Below are 27,830 nucleotides of genomic sequence, written 5' to 3' on the forward strand. Positions count from 1 at the left end.
TGTTTGGTTCTTCCTCTCCTAAGGGCCCTCTGTATGTGGACGTCCTGGGACAGTTTGCCAGCACGAGTGCGTCATCGACCTAATCTCTGAGAGTCCATTGTTCAGCTGTGTTTCTCCAGAAATAGGAAAAAACAAAACTCAGGAAATTCCTTCAATCTCCTGTGCAATTCCAGCTTTGTCTGATCCTGCATTTGCTGGAATCCTTTCCCTGATCAGTAAGAATATATTGAAGTGTCACTATAAAAGGTCATGTTTCATTACTACTGGCACACACATTTCCACCAGAGTTATTAAAATGAACCTGTCATTCATTTTATTCCTTACATGTATGGTGAGATGGAGGATATCCTTAGATTATTCTACCTTGATGTTGACATCCACTACTGACTCATAAAGTAAATGTGCAGTGGGTCTCCATCTGTCATTGTTCATTCATTCGGGTGAAAAACTGAATTGCCAAAATTATTCACTCACCCATCCAAATCATTGAATTCAGGTGTTCCAATCACTTCCATGGCTACAGGTGTATAAAACCAAGTACCTAGGCATGCAGACTGCATCTACAAATATTTGTGAAAGAATGAGTCACTCTCAGGAGCTCGGTGAATTCCAGCATGGTGCCATGATAAGATACCACCTGTGCAACAAGTCTGGCTGTGAAATTTCCTCCTCATTAAATATTCCACAGTCAGCTGTTTGTGGTATTATAACAAAGTGGAAGCCAATGGGAATGGCAGTAATTCAGCCACAAAGTGGCTGGGCATGTAAAATCAGAGACTGAGGTCAGCAGATGCTGAGGTGCATAGTGCACAGACGTTGACAACGAGTCATTCGCTACAGACTTCCAAACTTCATGTGGCCTTCAGATTAGCTCAAGAACAGAGAGCTTCATGGAATGGGTTTCCATGCTTGAGCTGCATCCAAGCCTTACATCACTAAGCACAATGCAAAGTGTAGGATGCAGTGGTGTAAAGTGCGCTACCACTGGACTCTAGAGCAGTGGAGACGTGTTCTCAGAAATGATAAATCGCACTTCTCCGTCTGGCAAGCCGATGGACGAGTCTGGGGTTGGTCGTTTCCAGGAGAACTGTGCTTATCTGATTGCATTGTGTAAAATTATGGTGTGGGGTTTGTTTTCAGGAGATGGTCAGTGAAAGGAGCTCTTAATGCTTCAGCATACCAAGACATTCTGGACAATTTGATGCTCCCAACTTTATGGGAACAATTTGGGGATGGCCCCTTCCTGTTCCAACTTGACCATGCACCAGTGCACAAAGCAAGGTCCATGAATACATGGGTGAGGGAGTTTGGTGTGGAAGAACTTGACTGGCCTGCAGAGAGTCCTGACCTCAACCCGACAGAACACCTTTGGGATGAATTAGAGTGGAGACTGCGGCCAGGCCGCCTTGTCCATCATCAGGGTCTAACCTCACAAAAGAGCTTCTGGAAGAGTGGTCAAATATTCCCATAAACACACTCCTAAACCTTGTGGAAAGCCTTCCCAGAAGAGTTGAAGCTGTTAGAGCTGCAAAGGGTGGGCCAACATCATATTAAATCCTATAGATTAAGAATAGGGTGTCAGTCTTTGTTTATCCTTCAGGCTTGGGTCCTCTAGGCCTGGGGGCTTGAGGGTCCTGTGCAGTATCATCTGCCTGTTCATCTTAACCTCTGTGATCTCTGACAGGAGCTTCCATGTTGTGCTGAGGCATATTATTAGCTGGTAGTTGGATTGGACCAGTCCCATCTGGGGATCAGTCAGCTGTTTCGGGTGTGTCTTATCCATTAGCAGCTGGTTCATTTGTGCTGCCAGCTTTTTTAGCCAGTAGGTGTGAATCATGTCAGGTCCTGATGCTGTCCAACTCTTCATATTTGAGACTCTTTCCTGGATGTCTGCCACTATGATGGTTACTGAATCCTTTTACAGGGAGGTTGCTGTCATTTGCTCTTAGATCTACTAGCCACTGAGCATTGTTATGTGTTGCATCCTTTCTTAAAGGAAGGAATTCCTCATGATTTTGACAGTCTTTTAAAATGGGCTTTTTGGTGCGGTAAACATATGAGGGTTAGGGTCACATGGTAAATAAAGTCAATTGTATAGATACAGGTAAATGTTTTGTTGTTAAACACAAAGTTTGTGTGAATCATTTTCAATCTAAAAGACTTTACTGTTATAAAAAATAATAAATTTTACAAGTGGCTTTAGTCACACCACCCATTTGTCCACTCAGTGGAGGTAATGGAGGTGACATCATGCATGACTTCATCATCCTCTGTCATGTCTGTTGAAGCTCAAGAAAGTGATGAATTTCCTGTGTGTTTCTAAGTGTTCCTCAGTGTGCTGCTGGTGGGAATGGCTGTGTGGTGGTGGAGAGAAGAATTCAGGCCATACAGGTCCCTGACTGTGCAAAACCTCCCCCTAAAAGAGTCCCAGGACCCCCTCATCATTCAAGGGCCACCGATGGCTTCAAACACATGCATAGTTAAGGTGAGAAGAGTTTATACACACACACACACACACACACACACACACACACACACACACACACACACACACACACACACACACACACACACACACACACAAATGCAAACACAGTGATGGTATTATTGAAATTGTCATATACAGTTAAGATGCACAGCATGCGGTTTTCCATGTGGTTTTCTACTTTTATTTCTTCTTTTTAAATAAGCATATGGGACAAATTATTTTTGGTGCTCACAGTGAGTAAGTGATCTTACAAAAACAGATCTAAAGAAGGAAACAAAACTGAAAGCCTACACTAAGTCCATGGCTATTGGGAAGTTAGATCAGCCCACAAGCAGTATGCGCTTATATAGAAATTCTAATTATCATGCCCCTTTTTCCTACACAGCAGTACAAGCTGTTCATGGTGTTTATAGGACTATTTCTTAACAGCCTTTGCAGCACACCCATTTCTATCTTCTAGAAAGGGTTAAATCATTTTAAATATCCTGTTTGACCTCACAACCTTTGATTCAAGGAATTTAAACTGAGTCCACTAGGTGGTTATTTTTTTGTACCCATGAAAATTATGTCAGTATAAATCAAGAAAATGAAAGAACCAAAAGGTATGCTAGCTGTTAGGGTGCCAAAACCATGTGCTCCATTGGCACAAAGTGCTAATCTAATGTGGCCACAGAGCTTAGGTCACATTAGCCTTGCATTAACAGCTACTAGGCTTGACGAAACCAGCTGGTAGATGTGAGGGAGTGTGTTGTCTAATGTGCAGCCTCTTCCTTTATTAGTGTTCACAAGTACATCGGATGAAACAATGTTGTCATAAGGTTGTTGTTTTCACTATCACTATGAGGATGGCTGAGAACAGTCCATTTTCCAGAGGCCTAATATTTCCTCTTTTTCCCATTGAAGATTTTTATTTTTTGGGCTGTGCTTTTCTTGCTGCTTTGAATCCAGCAGCATTCAGTAGCAGTTCACAAACCAGGAGTTGGTCTCAAAATCTGGTGATCCTCTTAAGGTTTAATTTGTCAGTCAAATGTGATCAAGCCCCCTTGAGCAGTTCTGGAGAAGAGCTGATCTTTGTGTAAAACTAGGAATGAATGGGGAAAAAAACATATTGCTGCTTGTACAAATCTCTTTTTATTTCTGTGTTGTTTTTTTATTTTTTAAATAAGCTGCCACTAGGTGAAAATTCAGCTATTTTCTCAGTGCTGATAAATAGCCTTTTGCTTCTTTAGTGGCTCAAGCAGGTATTTCCTCTTCAGGAAATCACACACATATTTGAGTGTCTTGCTATCACAGTTTCAAGCCGTTATTTTCTTCTCACTCTTTATGATGGTGAGAAGCAACTACTAATCTTGACCGTTTAAAGACCGTGAGAGTAAATCCTTTAAGCTATAATGTCTTCCTTAAAATTCTGCTTGTTATTGTTATCAGGTGCTTTAACTGAGACTCATACAACATGAAAAGATTGTCCCATTGAGTTTCCTTTGTTTGAAATGTTGGGAGCTTTTTTTCCTAATATGTCTTCTAGGATAAACACAGACTCCATGATTTAAAGGCTTATCCATTGGAGTGGGTTGACTAAGTTGTGTTATATCTGCTGCCAGGGAACTTTGCTTAAGCTGGACTTGGATGGTGAATGAAGGAATGACACAAGTGATCAGCTGACTGGGTTTCTCCCTGTGATTCCGGTGGTGTCTTCACTCCTGCCAAGACCTTGGAGCTGACGTGACAACAAGGCAACGAGCTCAGCTGATTGTTCCAACTTCATCTGGAGGTTTAAATCTGTGACCTGGGAGGAAATATCTGAGTTTAGAAAGGAGAAAAGGCCTTCACTTTGTAGGATATTTCTTTCAACTCTGGCAGAGTAGATTACTACTTTGTTTTTGATGTCATCATTTATTCAATTAACATTGAACAAACATTTCAAGTTTCATTTTCTTTAAGAATGTCTATAAAAACCTAATTTTTTCCAAGCAAGCAGTGTCCATCAGGTCAACAGTTGAATCAGTCTGAAGCCATTCAGTGGAAATGTGAGCAGTTTAAATGAGTTGAAATGATTTTTATTAATGAAATCATTTTAGTTATTGGGAAGACAATTAGCTGGTTTCTTTTCCTAAAAGATATTTGACACATATTTGGACTTTTAATCAGACAAAATGATTAACTAGAAGACAAGATTTGGCTCACTGAGAAAATAATCTTTAGTAGCAGTTCCTTTAAATGACTTTTTTCTTTTTGTTTTAGTTGAACCTTTTCTTTCAGTGTGTTGCATATTTTTCAACTTCTTTTCAATTTCCCAAACGTAACCTTTGCAGTATTATGATTTTACTTTGACATCAAACAGGAATCCTGTGACGTGTTAATTCCTCAGACTTTTAGTTTAGCAGGTTGCAATGAGCATTATTGATTGTGTTCATGCTACCTTTTATCCGTCACTTGAATCACACAGGGTACAAAGACTGAATTAAAGCATAAAAAAATTAAATAATGACTTTTTAAAATAGCTTCATCCATACCAGGTAATCACCAGGTATAATTAGATGTCAGGCTTGAAATGTTACTTTTTTTTTTTCTCCTTTTTTTCAGTAAAGTTCAGTAAAGTTTTGGGAGCTGGCATAAAATTAGAATAAATCTGTGCAGGATATATTTTATCACCAGTTGGCTGAGTTGATAGGCCAGCTTACAGTATCAACTTAAAGTAACCTTAAATAACCTTTAGTCGCGATACAGGAAAAATCTCCTGCCTACATAATCTTTCTAGATAAGAGATGTCAGAAAATGAATATTACGGTACAAAATATAACAATAGAACTGTGTACAAAGTGACCGAATTGGATAAATGTGTATTTTGCCAGTCCGTTACCAAGAAGCAGTGCCAACTGTTAGAACACAAATATATTTATCTCAATTTCAAACTGTTGTTTTAAAATGAAGAAATAAAGTGTAGCTGGTTCAGTGGCAGCAATACTGTAATGTAGTTTAAGCAGTCAAAGGAAAGACAAAAATAGGATTTATGTGGTTGCAAGTTTGGGGTTTTGGTTCTTTCTCAGCGCTGGTGCTTTATTGGGTATAAACGTTGCCTTCTGTGAAATGCCTCGTGGTTTTTTGTTTGTGCGTTGAGTGTGGTTCTGGTTGATGAATTTGATTGACACACCTTATCTGAATTCAGTCTCTTATTATTATAAATAAGAGACTGGAAATAAATGTATTAGCACTGAGATATTCAGTTGTAGTGTGTGCTGAAACTGCTGAGTTGTATGGTTAATTATTTTGTTGGGTTTATTTATTTTGCGGCAGCATTGCAGTTGCTTTATTACTGTCTATCTACCTTAGATGATTGTGCTAATTGTTATAAGTGAGTCAAATAAAGAATTTTTTTTTCCTACATTTTGCTGTTGTATTTTGACTTCATTGTTCTCTGCCTAAAAGTAACCACTAAATCCAATTGTCGCAGTTGGTGACTGTGACAAAGCAACAGTTCATTGTTGCGAGCCTTTTTTTTTTTTTTTTTTTTTGCATTTTTGGCCACAGCGGCTTTTATGGGCAGTGAAGAGAGACCACCACTAAGCTTCACCACTAAGCCACCCAGGCGCCCGTCGTGAACCTCTTTGAGTTTTGATGTGTTTTAATGAGTGTGAGACACTGAGCAGATGACACATGATGTCAAAGAGACAAATTATCAGACCACAGTTCAGTCAGTATAACCCGTTTATGCATTTATGTTTGCCTCCTTTGAATATACACTCACTGGACACTTCATTAGTTACACCTTGCTTGCTAGTACCAGATTGGACCCTGTTTTACCTTCAGAGCTGTCTTAATTCTTTGTGGCATAGATTCAGGCATTTAAGTGATTCTCAGTTTTGGCCCAGAGTGTGCCAAGAAAATATTCTGTACACTATTACACTAAAACCATCAACCTGAACTGTTGATACAAGGCAGGATGAATCCATGTTGTCACATTTTTTTAAAAAAAAAACACAAATGCTAACCCTATCATCTGAATGTTGCAACAGAAATCAAAAACCCATCAGACCACTGGGTAATTTCAGCCATCATCTTGAAACTGTAACCTGAGCTTCCTGTTAGCAGCCAGGAGGGACATGCAGGGTGACTGTTGCCTTCCTATCAGCTTAAAGCAGTCTGACTACTCACCTCCGACCTCTGCGACCAACAAGGCATTTCCTCCCAAAGAACTGGTGCTCACTGAATATTTTTGGACCATTTTCCATCAACCCCAGAGATGGCTGTGTGGGAAAATCCCAGTAGACATCTGAAATATTCAGACCAGAACCATCAGTCACTTGAGTCTTTTTTTTTTTTCTTTCTCATTCTGATGTACAGTTTGTACTACAGAAGTTTGTCTTTCCCCATGTCTACATGCCTAAATTCTGCCATGGGATTAGACAGTTAAATACGTGAGTTGATGAGCAGTTGAACAAGTGTTGATGAGCAGTTGAACAACCATACAACTGCTGAGTTGTATGGTTAATAATTATTTTGTAAAAGACTACAGTGGATTTAAAATATACAAGTATATGAGCAGTTTTTCTTTTTTTAGAGGATGTTAGAATGCTGAACTGATAATGACGTTTTCAGTAAATTTTAGTATTCAATTACTGGAGCAGTAATATACAGTACCAGTCAAAAGTTTGGACATACTCACCCAGTCAGTGACGTTTGATTGGTACTGTACATTTCAGTAAGTGTAAGTAGATTAGCAGGTCGGTAGCTGCGTCACTCTTGCCATTTACTCAGTATGTTACTGTTTGCCCTATTTAGCCACAAAAAAAAGTTTCCATGTTGTCATTACTGTCTGGTTGGCTGTTGTACTGGAAGCATCCCAGCTGACAACTGTGCCAGCAATTAGGTCACTTTCTAGGCTGGGGGAGCTCTGTCACCAATTCCAACAATGGCTTAGGGGTCAAATGATGCATTAACAGGATAGTGCAGTGTTTTTTGTTTATGTTTCTGTTTTTGCCCACATTCACTGGTGACCATTTCACATAACTAAGCAGTGTGTTGTACTCTGAATGTGGATTCTCCCCAACCTCCTCTTATAAGGAGTTAGGTCTCAATGACTTTATATGCCTTATTTGCCTCTGATCATTCACAGTATGTTTGTGTGTGATTGTCAGTATGACGAGTGATGAGGATGGAGAGACAGAGGACACACAGATTGTAAAAGAGCAGGAAAAACCAGGAGAGCAGATGGAGAATTTAAAAAAAAAACAAAAAACAAAGCTCTGTGTTGGGTCTGCAAAATAAGGGGAGGGTTTGTGTCTTAACCAACCTCTGAGGCCGTCACGGAGCAGCTGTATTTGTACTGAGATTAGATTAGATCTTTTTAGTCATTAACAGTCATCAGGCAACTTCTGAATGCAATTGGTTGCACTCAGAGAAAAGGGGGCTGAATACTTTTGCACACCGCACTTTTCAGTTTTTTATTTGTAAAAAAATGTTTTGAATCATGTATAATTTTCGTTCCACTTCACAATTGTATACCACTTTGTGTTGGTCTTTCACATTAAATTCCAGTGAAATATATTTATGTTTGTGGTTGTAATGGGATAAAATACAGAAAAGTGCAAGGGGTATGAATATTTTTGCAAGCCACTGTATATTAATCGCAATGTGTGTTTGATGATATGATTAGGAGCTGTGCTATACTATAGTTAATTTTAGGGTTTTTAGGAGTGCTTGAATATTCCTAAAACATTGCCTATGGTTTCAAGCCTCTGGCAGAGTCGCACATCTGACAGCTGTCCAATGAGGGTGTAGGCATCATCATTCAGTGTGCTGCCGCCAGCTCCATGTTTCCAGTCTGCAATATGTTTGCAGTATTCCAATAAAGCTCCCCTCTGTCACTCACAGATTTTTATCTTATGATCAGCTCAGTGAGGTGAGATAAGTAGGTTAGAAGGAGAAGGTCACACTTAGTTAATTAAGCTGAGAGGACCATAAGATTACTCAGTGTTACAGTAAGAGAGACACAGTGTTGAGGTAAAACAAAATAACTCGCATTTGGTTCTCTCTCTTCAACATCAGTGATTCATTAAAGCCAGTATTTTAACAGTATTCGCCAAGTATTTGTGAAATGGGGAAACCAGCTACTGTAGCTCTGAAGTTTTACCACTCTTGCTTGATGCAAGAGGCCAGCTGCTCAAGAGTTGAGGGTGTCTAATGCTGTTTACATGTTTTATAATGTACCAAATGGTTTCAATTAGTGACAGCTCTGGACTGCAGACAGGACAGTGTAATTCCCAGACTTTTTGTATGTGATCAAATTTTTATTGTATTCATTACTAAATGAGAAATCACCTAAATAGTCAATGTAATGGGCAACGCCCAGACCTGTTTTTTTTTTTCCTTCTCTTTGACAGCAGTGTAACACCAGATGTGTTTTTGAGATCGTCAAGTGAGAAATTAACCATAAACTACTGGATTACATTTTACACCAGCTGTCTCATACAGATACAGGACTTACACATGCCTTTTATATCTAATTGATGCTCATGTGTACCAACACAGAGGCTCTCTCTCATAAGGAATATGAGACCCATTCCTATTGCAATCAGAGCATGACTCAACATCATTCTGTTACATTCATAAATGATTTACGAACTTTAACTAGATCAAATGTACCCTGCTCTAGCCTTCAGAGGCTGTAAACAACCACAATCTATCCCAATAACATAACTGCCCCCCGCTGTGCTCATTTTCTGTGTAAGCAGCTGTAACAAATCCACAACTATAGACTGATGCTGAAATTTGACTATGTCAAAAAAATTTGCACACAGTACATACACGAGCAGTTCAGTCAACAGTGCAATGACAGAGTGAAGGAGGTGTTTCTTTCACTCACTGTATTTGAAGAGGAAGGTCATTCTCTCTTTCATGGTCAAGTTTTTTTTAAATAAGTATATAGTAGAATTGCACAGTAGGTCCTCCACAGAGTCACGGGATATTTTGGCAAGGCAGAAAAGTCTGTCCTTTCTACAAGTGCTCAATGCATAATTTATTAGGGCTGACAAACCCTGTAGTGGCGTGTTGTTGAAAAGAAGTTGTGGCAGGAAAATGATGCTGAAGTTTGGTGTAATCAGCCAGCCACTCTGCTACTTTACATCATTCTCCACACCGAAAATTAAAATCCTTTTTTTTTTTCTCCATAATAAGCTCCCAGTCACAATTTGTTTTCACTGTCAGTCACTTTCAGATGTTTTGCTGTGACCTTTCAGCAATTTCCTCTACAGAATTATTTTTTATTAATGCTGCGGTCCCAAAGAGGTGATGGATCCCTGCCAGTCTTTGTTGCATACAGAGATTTCTCTTGATACTGCAAACCCGTAATTTTGCGCATTTTCAGGTAGAAGAATGCTTGTAGTTTTTTTCTTAGCTGTGGAGCTTCCTAACTTGTCTTTCACAGATTGGTGAAAAACTCAGCCTCTCACCACGGCACAACTTTTTAAAAGCAAGTTGAGCACATCAAATTTTTTTAAAAAAATTAAAAAATGACGAAGTATTCTTAAAAAAAAAATTGTAACGCCCCCAGCCCTTTGCATTTTACAGTGTGCCAAATTTTGTTGTACTGTTTTTTTTTAAACAAAAGGATGCATCTGTGAACAGGTCATGCTTCCCTTTGACCATATTTAAAGATATAGATTTAGTATTGCTTTAAATCAACATTAGAACTCAGCTACCCAGCTTGCCTTGTCACTTCACAAACCCTACATTAACTTTGCTTACTAATCCTGCCCTCCATGTCCCTATCTCCTAAAATTAAAGCTACTTAAGGAAACTTGGAAGCATTCCAATGGGATTAAATAGATAAAATCCCTCCTGCTTGTCCTTGATCTTCTGGTCCAGTGTGTTGTCTTTGCAGTAACAGACGGACAGACAGGAAATTCCTCATGTTTTCTGACTTCCTGGAGTACCATATCAGCCACAGTCGAGCCACCAAACCTAGACCCCCACTATTCACTGGGGTGTCAGAAGGTGCTGCAGAACCGGATACACAAAATGATTCATGGATTTACCGTGTACTGACTGCATCCCCTTCCTAGAATGTTTCTCTTGATGCTTTTTTTCCTCTTTTTGTTCTGTGGCATTGCTTTCCTGCCTTGAACCACAGCTGCTATGGCTCGCGCAGAGAAAACTCAGCTGAAAACATGTCTGAAAAACCGCCGCTCTACTGTCAGCTCTCTCTCAACGGGTGTGAAGGACAACAAAACATTCCCATTTTCTCAGGAGAAAACAATAAAAGCATGGAGCTCACTGGAAAATCTGGACAATTCTGGGATTAAAGATGATTACTCTAAATGTGAGAAGACACCCAAACTTCAGCAGAACATGAACTTAAATGTAGGAGGGAAACTGTTTTACATTCCAAAAATGTGTGCTGTTAGATATCCTAACACACGAATAGGCTCCTTAGCTCTCTGCAGGGACCAGGAAAAACTCCTCACGCTCTGCGATGACTACTCTGTGTTCAAGAATGAGTTCTTCTTTGACCGTGATCCTGCCTTCTTTCACCACATCTGTCATTTCTACACCAGTGGAGTGCTGTGGATCATAGTGGAAATGTGCCCCATCAACTTTGAGGAAGAAATTGCATACTGGGGCCTGAGCCTGAAGGACACCCAGTTCTGCTGTTGGATGATGTTTCAGGAGAAGATAGATGAGGTGAAGGAGACCCTCAAGGTGGACAGGGAGCTCATGGCTGAGACTGAGGTGAAGTACAATGATGAATATTTCAAGGACATGATGTTTGGGGATATGCGGATGACTCTGTGGAACATTGCGGAGAATCCATACTCATCAACTCTTGCGAAGATGTTCACTCTGGTCTCTAACTTGTTTGTGCTCTTGTCCATCGCTGCGATGTGTCTCAACACTGTGGACGAACTACAAATATACAGAGTCAGTGACAAAACTTGTATGGAATGGGTGGAGATCTTCACCATTTTGTTCTTCACCTTTGAGTATTTGATTCGTCTTATCACCACTCCTAACATTGCAGTGTTTCTGAAGAGTGGACTCAACTTTGTGGACTTAATATCGGTCATGCCTTATTTTGTCCAGATCGTCTTTGAAGCTTTTAGTGACTCAGAGGATGTAAATGCACAGGAAGACCTCAGGGCCATAGCTCGGGTTAGCAAGCTCAGCCACGTCCTCAAAATTGTCAAGTTGCTGCGGATCTTTCGGATTTTGAAGCTAGCCCGCCACTCAACTGGCATGCGGGCCTTTGCCTTTACACTGCGGCGGTGCTACCAGGAGGCCTCTTGCATTTTCCTCTTTATTACCTTGGGAATCTTTACATTCTCTGCTCTCCTGCATTCAGCAGAAAGGGAAACCGAGGGATCTCCCATCAGCAGTATCCCATATGCGTGGTGGTGGGCAGCAGTAAGTATACATCTGCCCATGACTGCTTCTTTCTAGGTGAACACCTGGTTATGATGGGATCCATTACTGGCTCCAAGAAAAGGAAGGTTAAAAGAAATGTTTACTTATCCAATTAGACACCGCAGCATCTAAGCCCCAACCCTAACCAGCACCTTGTTTGCTTAATACATACTCTCTTCTCACCTTTTAGCTTTTGTGTCAAAGACCAGTTGACTTTTCCACTGGGAAATAATGCTATATCATTGTGAATACTGAACTCACCTACTTTTACAGAGACAGAAAACACAAAAAAAGATTGTAATTTATGATCAGCTGATGCTGATCAGCTTCAATTACATCTAATTCTGTTCTTATTCCTCAGAGCATGACTTTCACCAGATTTTGAATTTTGACATACAAAACACAAAAGGACATTAAAGACCACAACATGACCATCACGAAAGGAAAAGTGTGTGTGTGTGTGTGTGTGTGGGGAAGGGGGGGGGGGGGGGGGGGGGGGGGGGGGGGGGGGGGGTTCATAAAGCAGTAAATAAAAAGTACATTAACAATGTAGTTCGATAACAGATGCTTAAAAAAAAAACACCTGTCTATACATTTAACTACACAACTCAGATCAGTGGTTTTTGTTCCACTTTGTAGCAACAGTCCGTGTAAATGCAGAAATTAAATGATTTGCACAAATGTAACATCTAATGATCTGTACCTTTGGTTGGCTTAAAACAAATTATTATTATTTTTAGCCTATTTGCACAAACTTCTTAGACTGAATTACATTAAGGATCAACTGTCCCAAACAGCTTTCTCATCAAAAAAATTCCAAGTTGGAGACTGTAACACTGGTCAACAGAAATTTTCTGCTTCAGAGATATGCTTTTTAAAAAAAATTTTTATTATATACAGTAACAGTGTACGGAATCCAAATATGACAATTCTGAGATATTTGGAAAATACATATCAAGATATTTTCCAAATAGAAAAGGTAGAAAATTGTCTCACAGAAATTTATTTGAAAGGTTCCTTTTTCAGGGTGGAATGACTGTACAGTATACATCTATAATGGCTTACAGCATACATCTTTCATGATGTTTTAAAAAACAAGAATTGAGTCCAAGTTGGCTTTTTTCTAATCTGCACAGGGAGAAAAGTATACACACAGACTTAAATATATGCATACATTCATTTAAATATTTTAATAAGTGGTACTGAAGGGTCTACAATGTATTTTAACTTGACAGTGCCAAGGAGTATTAACTTCTCATTAGTGATTGTGATTGACTACAAGTGGTAGTTTCTCCTTGCTGGCATAAAAAGGATTTGACGGCACTCACTGGATTGACCAATACTTAGAACAATGGGAAAGTCCAAGGAACTTAGTGAAGATCTACGGAGGAGAATCTGAGAGTTACACAAATTGGAAAGATCTCTAGGAGCCATTTCTAAACAGCTGCAGATTCCAAGATCATCAGTTCAAACAACTGTATGTAAGAACAAGTTATTTGGATGTGTCACCACTTTGCCAAGGTTTGGAAGAAAACCCAAACTGTCACCCTCAAAAAGAGGCAATTGGTTAGGATGTTCAGGAAAGGACCCAGTAATGCTCAAGCCTGACGAACTGGAAACAGCTGGAAAACCAGATTCACTTCCTGTTCCTGTTACAGAGCACAGTGGTGTTTTGTGCAGCTGATTAATTATAAACTAAAAGATAACTTACTTCATAGTGTAATCCTTATGTGCCTTATCCAAAGCACACCCTCTGCCAAACCACCTGTAAATGATATTCACAGTATTTATTTATTATGTCTTTAGAGATTTGCAGCATGGCTTCCTCTCCTGTCCCTCCCGTACTCTCCTACTCTGTGTCAGATGTTTTGGTTACTTCTTGGCCTCCTTTATTAGTAATAATACTTGTAACAAATGTAGCCTGTTTGTAGCCTTGGAGGCCATGCTCAGTAAATTGGAGACCCGGCTCTGCACCCTGAAAAAAAGCCCTGTAAACAGTGCCTGCTCCCAGACAACCAAAAAATAAACCAAAAATCAGCAAAAAAAAAAAAAATGTAAACATAAAAAATCCACAAAGAAAGAACAATATAGCATCCTCTACTGCACCAAAGAGTAGGTCTCTGCCTTCTAACTCCCTGTTAGTAAATTATTTAATAATTGATCAACATATTGATTTATTCTGCCTTACAGAAACCTGGTTACTGCACGATTAATATGTTAATTTAAATTAATCAACACCCCCAAGTCACACTGACTGTTACCGAGTCCTCAAAGCACAGGTTGAGAAGGAGAAGCAGCATCAATCTTCCACTTAATCAATGAAAAGACACAGATTTAAGCTCTTATTAGGCTCTGCTGGCTTTTCTCAAAATGTAAATGAGCCCCCCACCACCACTTCAATCACTCTAGAACTTGTTCTGAAATATGGCATAGAAACTAAAGATTTAACAGTATTCCATGAAAACCCTCTTTAATCTGACCACTTCTTAATAACATTTAAATTTGCAACAATGGATTACACAGCAATGGGGAATAAATGTCATTACAGTAGTGTTTTTTCTGAAAGTGTGGTAACTAAGTTTGAGGAAAAAATTCCTCCACTATTATCATCTTCAGTGCCAGCACAGTGCAGAGCAGCTACCTACTGTAAACTCTACTCCCACAGAGATCAATTGTCTCGTCAGTAGTTTTAAATCCTCACTGCATATGATTCTGAATACTGTGGCTCCTATGAAAAAGAAAGCCTAAAACCAGAAGTGCTTGACTCCCTGGTATAACTCACAAATGCACAGCTTAACACAGATAACCCATAAGCTGGAGGGGAAATGAGTTCTTGCTAATTTAGAAGATCTTCATTTAGCCTGGAAAAAAGTTTGTTGCTATATGAAAAGATCCTCCATAAAGCTAGGACATTCTACTATTCATCACTAATTGAAGAAAATAAGAACAACCCCAGGTTTCTTTTCAATACTGTAGCCAGGTTGACAGAGTCAGAGCTTTGTTGAGCCGAGTATTCCTTTAACCTTAAGTAACGATGATTTCATGAATTTTTTCAAATAAACTTTTAGCCATTAGAAAAAAATATTCATAACAATTTCAAAGACATATCTTCTACTACTTTCAGTACTACCATTTATTTAGACTTCCTCTCTGATTGATTTCTGAGTTAATTTCAATTGATACACTGTAAACCCAGATTTTGATTTGACTTAAAAATATTCAGTTCATATTACTTAAAATTGCCTAATACGTGAACATTACTTGTTAATGCTGAGTAAGCTGAGCTGTTTCATGTCCTTTTTTATTGTAGTTGTGTTTTTAAGTCCAATCAACAGCTCCTACTGAAATAAACTGAGTTTATATTACTTAAACAGCTGTCATTTTACTACATTACTTATCAATTCTGAGTAGACTGTACTTTTTAATGGTCTATCTTACTGTTTTCCTTTGTGTTATGCTCCTTGCAACCCCTAGACCCTGCAGGCAGGAGGGCTGTAACATACATTCAACTTAAATCTTTCATTCCATTCCAAAAGGGCCTCAAGTACATTGAACATAGTCCACTGCACTTATTCAACTAATGCTTCATTACTTCATTACTTCCTCCAAACCATCAATGTGTCTGTTTGACGTGTTAGAGGTCCTACCATTAATGATGCTTTAATCTTAAATATGATCAATCTATTTCTGTTAATTGACTATGTACTACAGGCTTTTAAGGTGGCAGTAATTAAACCGTTACTTAAAGTTATCACTTGATCCAGCTGTCTTAGCTAGTTATAGGCCAGTCTCCAACTTTCTTTTTAGTTGTAGTAGTTGTAAAACCGCTAACTGATCCTCTGCAGAGGAATGGTGTATTTAAACAGTTTCAGTCAGGTTTCAGAATTCATCATAGTACAGAAACAGCATTAGTGATGGTTACAAATGATCTTCTCATAGGGCTGGATCAGGTGACCCTGAACCCTTAGTTATGCTGCAATAGGCCTAGGCTGCTGGGGGCTTCCCATGATGCACTTAGTGTGTCTTATTTACCCACCTCTTGTCACTTTCTATGTGTTAATACACAACTCTGCATTAATCATTAGTTATTATTAATCTCTGATACTTTTCCACAGTTTGTCTTTTGTCCTGCCTCCCTCCCCCTACCCCCAACTGGTCACGGCAGATGGCTGCCCCTCCCTGAGCCTAAGTCACACTAACTGACTGTCCTCAAAGAACAGGCTATTATGATCTCACCTAGATGTCCTTTTGATGCAGAGGAAAAGTAACAACTCTACTGGAGCCCCTCTCACATAATAATGCAACTGGAAGCAGAAAGAGAATGCATATGTTCTGTAATGATAGCCTGCCTGATGCTACTCTCAGTTTCTATTTGGAACAGTCTAAGTTCTAATTTTTTGAATGTTTATAATTCCTTAAACTTTGATTATGTGTTGCTGTTGACAGTAAGTTAAAAAAAAAAAGTTCCATCCTTGTACTGTAGGTGTGTGGACCAACTGCACTGCTTATTACTTTAAACTAATTCGAATGAACTTGTTGCTCATTCTTATAATGATGCAGGTGAAGGAAATGTTCCCAGAAACTGAATATGTGATTTAAAATTTTTATTATTTTTTTTTACTTTTCTCTCTCAGGTCAGCATTTCGACTGTGGGCTACGGGGATGTGGTTCCTGTGACTATTCTAGGCCGCATTGTGGCTTTTGGCTGCATTACATTTGGGATAATCCTCAACGGCATGCCGATTTCCTTCCTGTTCAACAAGTTCTCTGATTACTACAGCAAATTAAAGACCCAAGCTTACAATTCTACCTCAGTCCAGCGCCGCTTTCAGCTTAAGAAGAGACTCAAGCGTAAAATGGATGCATGTTTCCATCCCTTTGAAGAAGACAGCAGTACAGATCATTCCCCACACTAAGTGCATCTCATACATGACATTTCTGTAATGTTAAAATGCTACAGGATGAACCTCAAACTCTTTATACATGTATATCACAGAGTGGTGCAGAGAAAATAAACCTAGAATGTAAATGAGGGCAGGAAGAGGAAGTGGAAAGTTGCTTTGTAATGATGCGGTATCTTGTCTGCTTTAACCATCAAGCACATATTTCACTGTTCTGTTCATCTTTTTATATGCATCTTGTATATAAGTAATTTATACTATAAAGGAGAATGTTAAAAATAGGGGACCTAGTTTTTAATTTCAGTCACATCCATCCTGATGCTTATCTACCTAAAACCTGTGAATGCTAGATGACTGAGTGCCTGTAAATGACTCACATGTGGCTGTGACATATCAAAGTATCTGCCTGAAGTAGTTCAGATAAACACAGGAGTGCACTTTTTGTTTCCATCCACAGTTTCAACATACAGAACTTTTTTCTGCTAGTACTGCCATGCACACATCCTCACATGACCACTTGTTCTTATAGGCAATTAAACAGACTGAGGACTTGAATTAATTTACCTCTCTGTCTGTTATAATTTAAACACTCTTTATTGTTACACTGTAGAATTACTCAACATTATGGAGCCCAGGAGAGGCCATAGAGGGAAAGAAAATATACAGAGACAGCCTGTTTTACTAAACTGACTGCAAGAAGAGCTACTGCGTGCCCAAAAGCTACAATTCCTTTTTAAGTTTTGATCCATTTATGGCCACAGGATCCCATTTGCCAAAACTTGGGAGAAAATTTTAATAGAAACAGAAATGACATGTTCTGATTGTCTACTGTATGGTTAGGGTGTATTTAGCCTCAGACTGTTAAGTGATAAATCCCAAACTAAGTAAGGTCCTCGATGTCTTCAGGCGATTTAGATGTCACTAGACCTTAAAAAAAAAAAAAGGTGTTAAGTGTTGCAAACAGCCAACACGCTGGTGTGACTTTTTTTTTTAAATCAGGGTTCCCCTTTGTATGCAGATTCTTTACACTCATCTTAAAAACAGTCTATTATAACACACTGTCTATTACACTATCATATGAAACCTTTGGCTTATCAGTTTTAGTCTAAGAAGTACAATTCTGTGAGCCTGTTCCCAGAAAGTGCTGTGCTGGTTCTTTGCACAAACTCTTGTCTCAAGCAAATAAATTAACCGAAAGATAGGAATCATGTAATCTGTACCCTAATCTATGGCCTCAGTATGTATATATTCCTTCCGTATTGCCACTCCCAGGCTCTGTGTAACACACATATCAGGAAATAAAAGGTTACTTTCACATTTAAAGTTAACAGTTGGGGACAAGGACATAAACTGATGCGCCCAGCACCTGTGACTATTCTTTTTCTAGGAAATGCGCTGCTTCCTCTGTGATACAAATGTGTTAAAGTTATTTCCTGTTAACATATTGTAACTGCAAAAGGCTTGTTTTAAACAAGTTTCTATTAAAGTGCCTAAAATGGCCTTAGATTTTATGTCAAGCTCCACTATTATTTAAATGTCTCTGCAGCTTTGCTGCAGGGGTTAACAGCCTTCCAAAAGATATTCTCTCATTTAGTGTTTTGGTGATTGTGGTTGAGAGCGCAGTGTAACACATAAGTCCAAACTCTCCAGCCAGTGTTCACCTGGTTTGAGATCTAATGACTAGAAAGTTTGAGTTTTTTTGCTTTGCTTTCCATGCTTTTTCATCAAATTAACAATTTGCCAAGACCACGAGGCTTAACAGTGGTGTTTGAATGTTTGTAAACACTTCATAATTTTCTATATTTCAGCGTAAATATGACCTGAAATATCTTTTTTTTTTTTTGTTTTTTTTTTAACACAAGTACTAAAAAACACTTGACTCTCAATTCATTGCTGAGGGAAATTATTCAACATGTGGCAACAGCAAAGTAAGTCAGCCTCTAGGATTAGAAGTAAACTTGATCTTGAAATTGGAATCAGGTGTTTTTGCTCAGTGTGATGAGAATCAGCAGGGAGTGGGTACGCTGTCTATATTTAACTCTCAGGGAAGTTTGAAATGTAATTGTATATGATCAGCAGAGTGGAAAATCAGCTTAAAACTTACAAAAGCATCTCCAAAGAGTTTGGAGTCCAACTATCCTCAGTCAATACAATGTGTACAAACAGAACCTGTGTAGGTTCTTAGTCATCCAGGGGCCTATTCCAGGAAGCAGGTTCAATAAACTGAGTTTAAAAACATACCCTGAGTTGACCAACTCTGATAATTCTGAGTTCCCCGTTCCAGAACAGCTGATCAGAGTTGGTTCAATCAACTCCGATTATGATCACCCTGAGTTAGCGCGTGCGTAAGAAAAGAAAGCCATCATCAATGGAGCCCCGACACCAGGATTCACCATGGCAACGGGTAAATAAAGAGCGGACGTGTCATTGTGTCGCATGACGAGTCACTTTAATCAGCCTGACCCACTCTGTCATCATCATAGACAAAATGAAAGTTTGCTATGAAATATATAATTTCTTTTATATTTGCTGTCATCATTTACACAACCTGAATCTTCAACAGATGAAGCTGAATCCTAATTTCACATTTAATTTATAAAATTTAATTATTCAGCTGCAGCCGGACGGACAAAATGCAGGAGACAGAAAATGGAGATAAAAATATGGAGAAACAGCTCTGACTGAGTTTACCGACCGACCTGTGTGTTAGAGACTGTGACAGCAGCAGACCCTGGGGATGGAGCTGACCTCAGGTCAGTTTTTATTTAATTAAAACTGCTTTTGCTGCAGTTTATGACCGTTTAATTGTTTAAATAATCATACAGTAAAACTGTATGAGTGTGTTCTGTGTCTAAAGCTTCATCCAGATCAGTGTGATGTAACAGTGATGCTACAGTAACTACAGTAAATGTTTCAGAGGAGCTGACTGACAGTCTGACATATGCAGCTGCGCTCATTATAAATCCGTGACATCATCGCTGTCTCCGTCCTTACAGCCTGTTGACGCGCGAACGACTGTAAAACCATCATGTTACGAACAAAAATAACGAACTAACGTCTAACTGGGATTTCAGTGCTTGTAGAAACATAAACGTCTGCACATGAATTCGCTCCTCTGATCGCTTTGCAGCGACTTTATGAATGAGGAAATGAATCGGAGTGTCAGACAGGTGTTCAGGTGCAGCAGGAGGGGAGGAGTCACTTACCCCGGTAACTGAAGAATTGGAGTTCGCTCTCTTTCTGGAACTGAAATAGAGTAGAATAGAATACCTTTACTGTCATTATACAGGATGTACAATGAGATTGGAGGGACACTCCTGTTCAGTGCCATGCAATAGAAAACCCGAGTTTTCCTCATTTTAGGGTTAAAAATCTCAAGGCCAGGCCCGTAAAAGAATTTAACCTCCTCGTGAGTTCAGGTCTGTTTGTTTTACTGTGGTGACGTTTACCTGTCATGTTGTGACCTTTGTCCCAACAGATAAAACTAACCCTACTGGCAGTGTTTTAGCTGCATTAAGGGTTGGTCATTCGGTTGTAAGGACCAACCAAGGGAAGCTCAAATCTTTAAAAGAACCATGTGATTTATGATTAATTCTGTTAAAGGATTTCATTAGATTACGTTTTGTATCATGTAAACTACAAATACAAGTTAGGCTAGGCAAGTTAAAGTTGATAAATAAGTGAATAAAGCTTTATTATCGTCAGTAATATATTTCCTTTAATGCGATAATGATGAGCTGGAGCTATTTAAAACATTTTAATTGGTTGTTTGTTTGTTTTTTTTTATATAATATAAATCAAAGTAGCTGTAAAAAATAAATCATATTTGGATGATCGAAAGGTGATGGATGGAGAGATGACGCACTCCTGACGCAACGTCAAGCAGACGGAAAAGTGGCAACGCCTTACAGACAGCGACCATACAGCTGCCGGATACTGTACTCAGAAAGGGTCTAACTTCACTACAGAGCTGTACGAGAAGGTCGATCTTCTTAAACTTGTAAGTACTTTTAGCAGTTATACGCAGCGACTTCATGAGCGACTGTCCGCGCATCCTGAAAATCGAAGCGCTTGAATTAAATGTAAAGTAACGGGACCTGGCATGGGGACTAACTGGAGACTTTCACAATTTAGTTTTTACTCAGTTCAAATCGGATATATTAGCAGATATAACACAAATGACGCATACACGACAAATGTAAATTAAAAAAACGCCTTTTAAAGCGTTAATTTGATTTATTCTCACTGTCCTCCAGAGTAGTTCAAAAACTGCACGCATGCCTCGCTATATCAGTCCTTAGTGTCAGCTAAATATAAATGTCACTTAATGCTTCAGGCATGAATAGATTGTATATCTAGTACAGGATGAGTTCAGAACATGCAAGTCTAACGAGAATGCGTATTGTGTTTCACTAGTTCCCATTGCAAGTGTGAGACCAAGAGAATTTAACGAAAATAAACTAGACATAGTGTTGAGTATTTCAAATGTACTACAGCACTGTGACACTTCATATTCAGGCACTTCACTGTTTTTGGAGGTAATTAATATAAATTCAAAATGGATGCTGGTGGTGTCTTACATTATTTTTCCATCTCCATATAGTTAAGATGTTATCATCTGATTTTACTTTCACATCTTTACAATGGCAGCTCTGTTCTTTTTTTTTTTCCCAAAATTCTTTTAAATATACCTTAGCCTGGAGATTTGTTGCAGTGTTAAAAAGCAAGTGTATGTGTGTATATATATATATATATATATATATATATATTATATATATATATAATGACAGAATAATCTTTGGACATGCAGCATATGCAATAAACCTCTTGTAAACCTCTTCAAATGACTGCTGTACCTGAGAATTGCGCACATTTGAAACTGAAAGGACCTATTTGAAAGAAACATCGCAATGTCAAAGCAACAGAAGTAAAAGCCTTGAGTAGCACCAAAACATGCTTGAAATATGCATCATTACACAGAAGCTCTGTTCATCACTGTTATATTTATATAACTTATTGTGTCAAGAGATAAGCACCATTTTCATGCACTACCTTGTCAAGACATCGGTTTGAACGGCTTCATGTGCTCTTATTTGCTTGTTTTACAAACTGACCATTGAGTCTTCAGTCTACACGGTAACCAGTATATGTGATATTCAGAATCTCTCTGTATTGTGACAAGAAATTGAAACATGCACAGAAATACGCCATCTTCCTAGCTGTAGATAATATTGTGGGATACAGCAGAAACAGAAGGCCAAACAATTTTGTTACATTTTGTTTTGCATAATTTGTTGTACGGTTTGCATAACAGCAACATAACACAAATACGTGACTGGTTAGGAAAGAGGATGCAAACCACACAGTGACATGAATGATTTGTGAGAGTCATATCATCACAAACAGAGGCATCTTGTGCAGCACGTAAAGCTGCTGTTTTGCAAACTGCACAAAAATTGTGCAAATCAAAAGATAAAGAAAATGGTTAATAGACTGAACTCTTCAACACTGAATATTGTGTTTTAATAACAACTGTAGTTGTCCACCCACAGTAACCCTTAAGGATTGCCAGGCGCCTTGCAACTTGTCACATTACAAGTTTTGTTGCAATCAGCATGATTTCCTCATATACAAAACAATGTTAAACCATTGTGGATTGTGAACTTCCTTTTTTTTTTTTTTTTTTTTTTTTTTTTTATTTCCTTCTTTCAAAATATGTTAATGTGGTATATTCCACACATTTTGAAGATACATAACATTTGATTTATTACCACTCCACACCCCATGTGACAGCATCCCATATGTGGATTTTTTTCCAGGCACATGTCCAGCTGCCTTCTCTCTGCTCTGAAGCTCGGTCTGCTCATTCCTGTCAGCTTTTCGTTCTGAGAATGGTTCTGAGAGTCATTTCACAGTGGAGGTGGGTTGGTCTTCCTGTTAACAAAGTGGTAGTTGAGGGTTTTTTTTTTTTCCCCTCCTTCATGTCTTAGATTCAAATTTAAACTAGCATGTGAGTTTTAATTTTCCAGAAATGTAAAGCCACCTATCAAATAAGGTGCTGAATCCACAGCAAAGCATCTGCTGGTTAAAAGGACGCTTTGGTCGTTTGCAGAAGAAATATCTGTAGACCACTCGCAGATAGTTGCTTCACTGTTTAAAACTGAAAAGCAAGAAGTTGAATCATGTCAAGCGGAAAGCCCATGTACACCACAAATTGCTGCAACAAGCTATCATTAGGGTTCCAGTATTAGCTCTACTGGAGCTAATACAATATACATTTAACAAATCTGTGTTTTAAGCTGCTTGAGCATATATTTTAACACATGCAGCCTCACTGTAGCCCCCAGGCTGCAAACACAATCACAATGGAGGGACACAACCCTTTATAGGTAGGATAGGTCATTACGAACAAAATGCAACATAATAGCTCCTTGTAATAGTCGCTGAGCAAATAGTGGTATACGAACATTTCAGAGTTAAACTGAGCTTCATCCTGATGATTCAGGAACTCTTAAAACTGCAAAAGTCTACCGCAAAAGAGCGGGTTGTTAAATTAATTTCAGGGGTAGGGTTTTTTTTTTTTTTTTTTTTAGCACTTCCACCTTTCTGTACCACAGAAATATATAGACTAAAAGGGTAACAAAACATGTCAGATAACCTTGCATTTCCTCACCATTAAAGAGCATCACAAGCCACTTTTAGGTTTATAGCTGATGAAGGCTACATAGGTCTTGAAGCCAGGTGTAGCCTGAAAAAACAAATCGCCCTGTAACTGCTTTAAAGAAAAAACTATTTCCCATCAAGTTAACTTAAAAAAAGTGATGCTTTGTTAGTGCAATGCATGTTACCATTGTAGAGTTAACGACATCAGTTCACAGGAACTCAAGAAAAACACTAGGTTGTCACGGCTGGTGCAGGCGAGGCAGGAAGGACCTCAAAGCAGGACGCAGGCCAAAAATATTCAAACATAAAACAGGCTGATGGGGAGCCCACAACACAAAAAAAACAGGAAACACGAAACTCAACACACAGCCTTTGCCACAGAGACAAGACGAGGACCCAAACAAAGAACAGAGAACAACTGAGGGCTTAAATACACGTGAGGAAATCAGGGAGAGTGGAAACAACAGGTGAAACAAATGAACCTAATAACACAGGGGAAGTAAATTGAACACAACACATAAGGAGCACGAGACTACAAAATAAAACAGGAAGTGACCAACATAACACATGCAGACTAAATAGAAAACTTGACAAAGTGGATCAGACAATATGCAAAGAAACAGAAAACTAGGAGAAACACTAATAAACACAACTCAAAAGGTACAACAAAACAGAGTTAACCAAAAAGAAACAAAACACTGGGCCACTGGCCCAGGACCATGACACAGGGTCTGTTTAGACACTGCTTGTTTTTTGTTTTTTTTTGCACTTGCATAGGCTTTGGCTCACATCTTTCTGTTTAACTTGCTTTCAAAACCTGCATGTAATCTTCCACCCATAAACTTTTCTTGTCTTGTCTTGTCTTGTCTTGTTACTGCAGAGTTCCAAATATGCGAAACATCAAGGCAAGAAATGTATTGATGGCAGTAGCGCTTGGTGTTTTGCTCCTCCACCTCTATAAAGATTTTGTTGACAACAAAGATATACGTTTTCACACTGATAGGAGAGAGAGCCACATCCAATTAAGGGAAGCCACCAAAAACAGCTCATATGTATTCTCATGGCCAAGATGTCAACAAAACACCTCTGCTGCCAACATCACGGGGTTCAGCTCTCTACCTAATAATATAAAAGACTTTCTCTACCATCGCCACTGTCGCCATTTCCCCATGCTACTGGACGTTCCTGACAAATGCGGAGGAGCTAATGAATCTGGAGATGTTTTTCTTCTGCTGGTCATTAAAAGCGCTCCCGCGAACTATGAACGCAGAGAGGTGCTACGCAAAACGTGGGCCAAAGAGAGGTTGCACAACGGTGTGTGGATTCGACGGATCTTCATCTCCGGCACGTCAGGTGGTGGTTTTGAAAAGGAAAGACTGAACAAGCTTCTCGAGGTTGAGCAACGTGAGCATAATGACATCCTCCAATGGGATTTCAGTGACACATTTTACAACCTCACCTTGAAGCAGATACTCTTCCTGGAATGGATGGAAAGAAACTGTCCGAATGCTCGCTTCCTGCTAAACGGTGATGATGACGTCTTTGCCAACACGGGTAACATGGTTGAGTATCTGCAAAGCCTCAAGGACAATGACGGAAGCAAGCACCTCTTTACTGGCCATCTGATCCAAAATGTGGGACCCATTAGATCATCAGGCAGCAAGTACTTTATTCCTGTTCAGGTGCAGGAGTCAGACTCATACCCTCCTTACTGTGGTGGTGGGGGCTTCCTGCTCTCTGGCTATTCAGCTTCAGTCATATACAATATGTCCAAGTCCATTACCATTCTTCCCATTGATGATGTTTACATGGGGATGTGTCTGGCCAAGGCAGGGCTTGGCCCTGCTTCCCATATGGGTGTCAAGACAGCAGGATTCTACATTCCATCCAAAAATCTAGATGAATACCATCCTTGCTTTTATAGAGAAGTGTTACTGGTACACAGATTCCTTCCAGCTCAGTTGTATCTAATGTGGCACAGGATACATGATCCAAAGCTACGATGTGATCCCCCTAAGTAAAGGCTTTTGTTACACCAAACTATAACTTATAGGCAACAACAGAGCTTACTGACATTCCAATTCTGATCGCTTCCAGCTCAAATGGTCATAGAAGTGGAAAAGTATATCTTTTCCACATACTGCATGGATCAAAAGGTTTTGCTTTTTAATTTAATTCTACGTACTGTTTTCTGCAGTTTTAAATATGGTGAAATCTGAACAGACAGATGCACAGCACTGGCTGTTGTGTTACAAATACATTATATTTAGTTTTTGTGTCACCAAAAGCTGCATCTTTCTTTACCAGATTGTCTAATGTCACTTAGCAGGTACGATACAGTTGGATTGTTAGATCATGTTTCTGCTGGAAAATGGACGCTTTCTGCAGGGAAAAGAATGGATGAGAACCATGAGATTTGGCCATGAAGTCTGTCTGCCAGTCCATGAAATTTAAAGCTCAACAACCAAAAAAGGCTGAAAGCTTAGAGCTGTTGAGATGGGTGACTCAAATGTAGCCATTGATTAATGGTACCATAAACTGTTAGTGAAGTAAATGTGCACATCTGTAAAAAATTAACAACATTAAGGCCTGGATCTTTAAGGAATTATCTTCTGCAGTTACCACCCTACTGCTACATAGATTGTCAACTACAGTTACAGGGACACTTTCTAAGATGGTAGCACAACTACTACCTGGTGTTTTCCTACTATTAATGCATATATCCAAGTGCAAGTAATGTTGCTGGCTCTGTCCTGTTATTTATGGGATATGGCAGCACCAATCTCAGGGTTTAGGACAACACTATGTGAGCAGCCTTTAAGTGTAAAGTTAAGCCTCTTTTAGAGGATTCTCATTGTAAAATTAGTCCACATTAGTAAAGTCATCGGGTCTGAGATTTTCTTTTAATTTTAATTCAATTCAATTTTATTTATATAGCACCAAATCACAACAACAGCCGTCTCAAGGTGCTTTATATTGTAAGATAAAGACCCTACAATAATTGAATAATGCATTTTAATTAGCAATAATTAATGTTGCATGAAATGTCAATGTAGCTACAACTGATACAAACTAAAAGTGAAAGATCTATGTTTTAATTGACTAAAGATCTCAGCTGGAGCACAGCTGCATTTTACCTACCTCTATCCAAAATTAAGGACGTTAAAAATTGCCAAAGATTTCAAAATTAATTGAAACGTTACCAATGCGGGCACAGTGAACTGTCAGCTGATGTAATAAATTAGGCTGTGGACACTGAGTAGTTCTTCCTTCAACCAGCTGTAAATCAAATAAAAATTTTAAGAATTTATTGTAATATTTAATTCATACTTTCTGTTTTGTTTTCTTTCTGCATGTAGATTGCCTGCTAAGGTTTGCTTCGGTGTGTAAAGTGTGGGAAAATCAAAAACAGATGACATATAATCAACCAGTTGAGAGGCAAAGTGCCTTGAATTACTATGGTTCATCTATATGGGACTTTTCATGCTATGATTGTATGAGAGTGTATTTTGTGGGTTAATAGATTATAGTTGCCATCAATTGTGTGTGTGTGTGTGTGTGTGTGTGTGTGTGTTTTGTAACTAGAGCTGTGTATTTATTCACAATACTCTGACTACCAATTCATTCACAATAATAAGAAGAAGAAATGTTATTTATGTTGCATTTTTCTTGACAAAGTTATTGAGTGCTTAAAACTACATTAAGACATCAAAAAATATTAAAAGAAAAAAGACAAAGGCAAATAATGAAGCACTCCTAAAAACAGCATTTTTACTCATGTTTGCTGTTGATTGTTTCATTATTTTAAATTCCACATATGCCATATTATGCACCTGATATTACAGCCTAACAATGTCCGGTTCCAGGTGCGATGGTAAAACCGTCTTGCGAAATATACCATACTATTTCTCAGGGTTTCTTAAGACTAAAAGTGTATTTTTTTTAAATCTTTTTCATTTTGTTAAGCTTTCTTGTTTTGCTTGTTATAGCTTCAATATTTGTGTTACACAAAGGGATTTGTGCCTTATATCAGTGTTCAACAGAACGCGTGCATATGATTTCAATTGAGACTTGCAGAACATCACACTCAGGTGTCAATCATAGCCATTACAAGTGGGTGTCAGTAAGTAATCCAATGTAAGATCACTGTTTCTCAAAGGATCATTACCCATTGTTGTATATTAAATATGCTGAATTGAATATATAGACAAATGTTCAAATAAGTTTAATTTTAATGCTGCTAAGTAGGAGGTTATATGTTGTGTACTGCATACACTGTTAAATCTTCTTAATCTAAAAACTGTATACATAATTATGACCTTTTTCTGGGTGTACCTGCATAAGATATTTCCAGAGGATTATTTTGTAATAAAGTGCCT

General features: G+C 38.7%; 3 protein-coding genes and 2 long non-coding RNA genes across 7 annotated transcripts in view; 3 read left to right on the forward strand and 2 right to left on the reverse strand.

Annotated features, from left to right (window-relative positions):
* LOC115778675 (low-density lipoprotein receptor-related protein 8-like) overlaps positions 1-4,226 on the forward strand; it is a 24,730-nt gene extending 20,504 nt beyond the window's left edge. The window contains exons 11-13 of the mRNA XM_030726892.1: positions 24-215; positions 2,325-2,485; positions 4,090-4,226. Of these exons, the coding sequence (XP_030582752.1) occupies positions 24-215; positions 2,325-2,485; positions 4,090-4,125 (389 nt within the window). The 3' untranslated portion in view covers positions 4,126-4,226. The remainder of the gene's footprint in view (positions 1-23; positions 216-2,324; positions 2,486-4,089) is intronic.
* LOC115778679 (uncharacterized) lies at positions 4,169-20,189 on the reverse strand. The gene is made up of 3 exons (XR_004019859.1): positions 19,995-20,189; positions 6,641-6,758; positions 4,169-4,274 (listed from the first exon to the last, which is right to left on the reverse strand). It is a non-coding gene; the product is annotated as an uncharacterized LOC115778679 (long non-coding RNA).
* Positions 10,367-17,347, forward strand: LOC115778676 (potassium voltage-gated channel subfamily V member 2-like). The gene is made up of 2 exons (XM_030726893.1): positions 10,367-11,887; positions 16,522-17,347. The coding sequence occupies exons 1-2, from the start codon at positions 10,622-10,624 to the stop codon at positions 16,801-16,803; spliced, it is 1,548 nt and encodes a 515-aa protein (XP_030582753.1). The 5' UTR covers positions 10,367-10,621; the 3' UTR covers positions 16,804-17,347.
* On the forward strand, positions 19,415-27,823 carry LOC115778677 (N-acetyllactosaminide beta-1,3-N-acetylglucosaminyltransferase 3-like). 3 transcript variants are annotated; one of them, XM_030726894.1, is made up of 4 exons: positions 19,417-19,541; positions 20,630-20,788; positions 22,608-22,708; positions 24,332-27,823. In XM_030726894.1, the coding sequence occupies exons 3-4, from the start codon at positions 22,680-22,682 to the stop codon at positions 25,470-25,472; spliced, it is 1,170 nt and encodes a 389-aa protein (XP_030582754.1). In that variant the 5' UTR covers positions 19,417-19,541; positions 20,630-20,788; positions 22,608-22,679; the 3' UTR covers positions 25,473-27,823. The 3 variants fall into 3 exon arrangements, with proteins under 3 accessions (XP_030582757.1, XP_030582754.1, XP_030582755.1); XM_030726897.1 differs by lacking the exon at positions 22,608-22,708 and having other exon boundaries at positions 19,415-19,541; XM_030726895.1 differs by lacking the exon at positions 19,417-19,541 and having other exon boundaries at positions 20,389-20,788.
* LOC115778678 (uncharacterized) lies at positions 22,516-23,775 on the reverse strand. The gene is made up of 4 exons (XR_004019858.1): positions 23,637-23,775; positions 23,462-23,536; positions 22,832-22,948; positions 22,516-22,722 (listed from the first exon to the last, which is right to left on the reverse strand). It is a non-coding gene; the product is annotated as an uncharacterized LOC115778678 (long non-coding RNA).
* Positions 27,824-27,830: the final 7 nt, after the last annotated feature.

The sequence above is a fragment of the Archocentrus centrarchus genome, chromosome 4 (assembly GCF_007364275.1).
Source record: "Archocentrus centrarchus isolate MPI-CPG fArcCen1 chromosome 4, fArcCen1, whole genome shotgun sequence".
In the NCBI taxonomy this organism is placed as follows: domain Eukaryota; kingdom Metazoa; phylum Chordata; class Actinopteri; order Cichliformes; family Cichlidae; genus Archocentrus; species Archocentrus centrarchus.

Coding starts and splice junctions, on each gene's coding strand:
- LOC115778676 (XM_030726893.1), top strand. CDS start 10,622: ATGGCTCGCGCAGAGAAAACTCAGCTGAAAACATGTCTGAAAAACCGC. Junction 11,888..16,521: donor ATGCGTGGTGGTGGGCAGCA/GTAAGTATACAT, acceptor TTTCTCTCTCAG/GTCAGCATTTCGACTGTGGG.
- LOC115778677 (XM_030726894.1), top strand. CDS start 22,680: ATGGTTCTGAGAGTCATTTCACAGTGGAG. Junction 22,709..24,331: donor AGAGTCATTTCACAGTGGAG/GTGGGTTGGTCT, acceptor TTGTTACTGCAG/AGTTCCAAATATGCGAAACA.